The 5000-nt window shown below is 51.2% G+C and overlaps 1 protein-coding gene across 7 annotated transcripts in view; it reads left to right on the plus strand.

Moving 5' to 3' along the window:
- The window catches only part of agbl4 (AGBL carboxypeptidase 4), a 250132-nt gene that overhangs the window by 218599 nt on the left and 26533 nt on the right, over nt 1-5000 (plus strand). For all 7 annotated transcript variants that reach the window (XM_081707269.1, XM_081707270.1, XM_081707272.1 and 4 more), the window contains one exon: nt 4183-4272. In XM_081707269.1, the coding sequence (XP_081563395.1) occupies nt 4183-4272 (90 nt within the window). The remainder of the gene's footprint in view (nt 1-4182; nt 4273-5000) is intronic.

Raw genomic sequence — 5000 nt, forward strand, 5'->3', positions numbered from 1 at the left:
CCCATGTGTTCTTGAGGACGTGAGACAGAGAGACAGGGAGTGAGAGGGAGTGAGAGGGAGGAAGAGGGGAAGCAGGTGGAGGAGGTTTATGGTTTTTCAGGCTCAGTAGTCTGTAGAGCATGTGCAGCGGGTGGTGTCCTGCTCCAAGGTCCTGTGTAAATTTAACAGTGGTGGTGATTTACAGCCGCTCGTGCGCTTTGATGCGGAGTGACGATAATTCGCCGCAGCGTTACAGAAGCTCCCGCCTCTGCACCGCACCTCACAGGAGGCCAGGGAAAGAGTGCTGGGTGGGGGGGGTGATGTAGTCCAGACCAGACCCAGTGGTTCATATCTGTCACTTCAATTCAATTAGAGATTCTCCAGTCCAGTTGGTGGGGACCCCCAGGCCTGACTGGGGTTTTGTTTCATCTCAGCTCTTCACACAGCTGCAACAGGTCCCGGGTCGGCGAGCACGCGGGGCCAGCCGAAGTCGCAGGACCGGACCGAGAACCGGTGAATCGGACCACGCAAATCAACAACGTATGAGGGTGCAGAGCAGCTTGGTTCTTTCCTAATCACAGAGGTGCGCAAAGTGGGGGAGAGGGTCCCGTTCCTCCTCAGAGCTCATCTGCACGTGGGCCGATGCAGGGGATCTGGGCGGCCCAACCCGCACGACCTTCAGAATACATTAGAGTTGTGCCATTTGTCAAAGCCTCTTCTCCTCTTCTAATAAATTTACATATTTATCAGAGCCGATCTTGATGGAACTTCTTTTAATTTTTCCATTGCTCGGCGGCAGGCGGTAATGTGGTGACCGCCGCCTTCTCAGGTGAGGATAGTGCTGAGCTGGCTGTCTTCACCAAGGGTGTGGGCATAAATCTTCCCCTCCCTCCCTCTCTCTCTCTCTCTCTCTCTCTCTCTCTCTCTCTCTCTCTCTCTCTCTCTCTCTCTCTCTCCCCGTCGTTCAGCTCTCCCTTAATGGAAACGGGGAGCTCCTTATCTGAGCAGGCATAACAGGGTTGTTCACCTCTCTTATGATTTGGAGCCGTAGGAGCTACTCTCTGTGGAGTAATGTGCTCAAGGGGACTCCCGGGGCTCCTATAGCGCCGTTACAGGGGAGGCCGTGTGGCACGACGCCCGTGGGGGGTCCGGCCTGGAGCTGCTGCTTTCTGTCCTAATTGGGTGTGTCTTCCACCGCACAGGTGGCCCTGGGTAGCGCAGACGAGCGCTATTTTCTCAACTGAGATCGAGACAGAGAGAGAGAGAGAAAGAGAGATAGAGAGAAAGAGAGAGAGATGGAGGGGGCATGGAATGAAGAACGAGGGGGATCGGAACGGATGGAATCTATACATTAAGGCATAACGTTGTGTGTTGGATGCTAAAGCAAAACAGAGCGCAGCAAAACTACTGAAGCAGCAAAAAGAGAAGAAAAAGCCCCAGCTGGCCTTCAGAGCACATTTGTCTTGTTTTATAAGAGCTTTCGTAAACGGTGGGATGTGTGGGGTGCTAGAGCCCCCTGCTGATCTCCAGCTCCACCTGCAGGTCACAGGCTGCCACTGCACCCCCCTGATGGGGCTTGGCGCAGAGCGGGACGCCAGCAGTTGAGCAGGATCGTTCTGGACTGTCCCTTATGACGCAGAGATGGACAGAGAGGCAGAGTGTGAACAAGAGAGGCACGGGGGCCAGCTCTGAGCAGCCGCGCGGAAAAACACACCGATAACACACGCGGGCAAATTACCATTGGCCTCCCGCCGCACTTTATCTTCTGAAAGCAAGCTGTGGCATGGTGGCAGGGCACTTTTTGGAAAGTTTCTCAGGCTGTTAGTTTTACTGTTTCACTGCAGGAAGTGATCTGTACTCAGGGAGCAAACACACATGCACACACACACACACACAGATGCACACAGATGCGGGGCTCACATGCTGCCGTGCACGAGTGTACGTGTGCAACACACCGATGCCTCCAGCGCCTTCACGGTCGATGCTTCACTGTGTCGCATCCGCAGTGCCGTCCATGAGTTGAAGGGCCAAGGTGGGATTCAGAAGTGATGGAATTTCACACACATGTGGGAGGGCGGAGCAGTAAACACATACACACACACACACACACACACACACATATATAGGGTGAGCGGACGCGGTCTGTTCACCAAGACCTCTGAACGGCGACGCCATCTCTGTAAAGACCAGGGAAGGAGGGGCTCTGTCCACCTCTCATTTTAAACCCCTAATAATGATTTATATTTACAGCTTTGGTGATGTCGTGTACATGGGGTATTCCAGGGCCCAGAAAAGGGGGACCGGGGGTGGGTGTGACCAGCTGGTAATTAGCATTTGCCCCTGCCAAGCATACAGTCTGTAAGGATCGATAAGATATTATGCCTGTGTACATAGCAATGAGCTGCATAATCACTGCAGTCATTTAGGACACAGTGTTGGATCTAGACAAACAATATAGGAGACATGATATTTTATTACATTACCAGCCATTCAAGCCAAGCCTATTCCCCAAAGTGTATGCTAGTGTGTATGTGCAAAGGTGTGTGTGTGTGTGTGTGTGTGTGTGTGTGTTAAAGATATCAACTGTTAACCCAGATTTGGTCTACTGGAAGCCAGTGCCAATATTTCCACTGCAGACGTGCACCAGTCCCACTGCACATGAAAGTGTCCCTTTGGCATTTGTCTGCAACAGGTTCCTTCTATGCTAATTATCCTATGACTGATCTCAGATCAGATCTTGGTGCCCACAGTTCCCCACCGAGCCCCGCCTCATCTGCTTAGGAACCCAAGGCATTGCTGCCATAATGGATTAGGCCATGCTTGTTTTTACAGCTCCTGATATATGTGTACATTATTCAGGAAGCCTGCTGAATAATGCATGTGAATATTTTAATGTTTCATTCACAGTCAGGGGTGTGATCTGAGTCAGCCTGACCGCCACCTTTCCCCATGCTGCCAAGATGTCATTCCTGTCAATCACTCACCCTGCGCTTTGTCCTGAGACACGCCCCCCTTCATCTTTGTTAGGAAATGCCTTCACTCCTCCAAATGTAACCACCCACACCGAACGAGAGGGAAACTGTTGGGTTTACCACGTCTATCAAAGATAACACCTTCCTTTACACCTCCTGTACGTGTGTTCGTGAATGTGTGCTTGTGTGTGAATGTGTGTGCACTAGGACTCAGTGAGGTCATGTTTTTTCCCCAGCCCGTCCCACAGCTGATAAGGGGAGATGATTGTGGCTCCCGGTTAAGTTCCCTGGTGGGTGGCAGCACCAGCTCGGAGAATGAGCTCTGTCCCGCCAAGGCTGGAAGCTTATCAGCATTTTAAAGAGGCCCTTTGTCCTGTATCTGCACCACCCCACCGCGACCCCCAACTTTAGTGGCATGAATGGCATTGCAGATTGGCTATACAACCGGCCCCTCTCACAAACATGGCAGATTCACCTAATGCATTAAAATTCATTATATATAACAGGCATAGTGACAGTGGGGACACAGGAAACATGGGCAGGGTATTGCCGAGGATCTGTGGGTCATCTTGGCGTCCATAGCGCAAAGGGACGCCTGGAATTTAATTTCGCTCCGTTGCCAAGGCTTCTCGTCCTTGGCCTGACGGAGACTTGGATTTGCTGTCCAGAAGCTCCTCTCTCCGCGTGTCTCTGTTGAGTCGCGTCTCATTTGGAACAGACACGGTGTTGTTCCCTTTCCACACGGTCCCCAGTTCCACGCTGTTCGAAACAAAGACGTAAACAAGCCATATGTGACTCACTTAGGAAACATGTATCAGGTCTGTAGGCCCCGGTCTAACGAGATTAGGGTGTGTTTGGATGGCACAGGGCGCTGCTCTCATGGATCGGAGGGCTGACTTTATTAGCTGTTCGATGATGTAGCGCTTTTGTCTTTTGTCTTCCTGTTTAGAGCTCCATTAACAATGACATTTCCTCTCAGTTTTATATGGTTACGGTGGCTCTCCTGCGCCCACACTGCAGTGAGTGGTTATCTCCTGCCTCAGGGGAGAGACACCAACACACACACACATACACACACATATGCTAACACACACACAAACACAAACATGCCCAGATTCCTGCTGAGACTAAACTTTCTGCATATGTGTTTCTGTGTGTGTGTGTGTGTGTGTGTGTGTGTGTGTGTGTGTGTGTGTGTGTGTGTGTGTGTGTGTGTGTGTGTGTGTTGCAGCCAACCTAAATCCAGAGCGAGAAAAGCGTGTGGTTTTCCTCACAGCACGTGTTCACCCTGGAGAATCTCCTGCTTCCTTCATCTGTCAGGGTAAGACCTTCTGTCCTGCCCTGTACACACACACTCTCACACATACACACACACACTTGCAAACAGGAGTAGCTGACTGGCATCAGTATCATGTTCGTCGTTCGGGTGGGGCTGGTTAATCAGTGGGGACTTGCTCTCCTGGGGGTCAGCAGCAGGCCAGATCGATTGTGGATGCCAGAGGGGGGTTGGAGAGGGGGGTTAGAGAGGGGGGTTAGAGAGGGGTGCGGCTAGGACTTCAGGGAGGATTTGAGCTGGACTGACTTTTAACAACCACATGTAAATCCTCCAAGAGTTGCAGTGTAGCTGACCTGTGTCTTAACAACACGCACTGACACCTGAGCTGCCCCACGCAATCACCACATCACTACCAGTCACAGTTACACACAATCACCACATCACTACCAGTCACAGTTACACACAATCACCACATCACTACCAGTCACAGTTACACACAATCACCACATCACTACCAGTCACAGTTACACACAATCACCACATCACTACCAGTCACAGTTACACACAATCACCACATCACTAACAGTCACAGTTACACGCAATCACCACATCACCATCAGTCACAGTTACACGCAATCACCACGTCACCATCAGTCACAGTTAAACGCAACCACCACATCACCATCAGTCACAGTTAAACGCAATCACCACATCACCATCAGTCACAGTTAAACGCAACCACCACATCACCACCAGTCACAGTTAAACGCAAT

This window comes from Electrophorus electricus, chromosome 25 (assembly GCF_041902795.1).
Source record: "Electrophorus electricus isolate QZ-2024a chromosome 25, ASM4190279v1, whole genome shotgun sequence".
NCBI lineage: Eukaryota > Metazoa > Chordata > Actinopteri > Gymnotiformes > Gymnotidae > Electrophorus > Electrophorus electricus.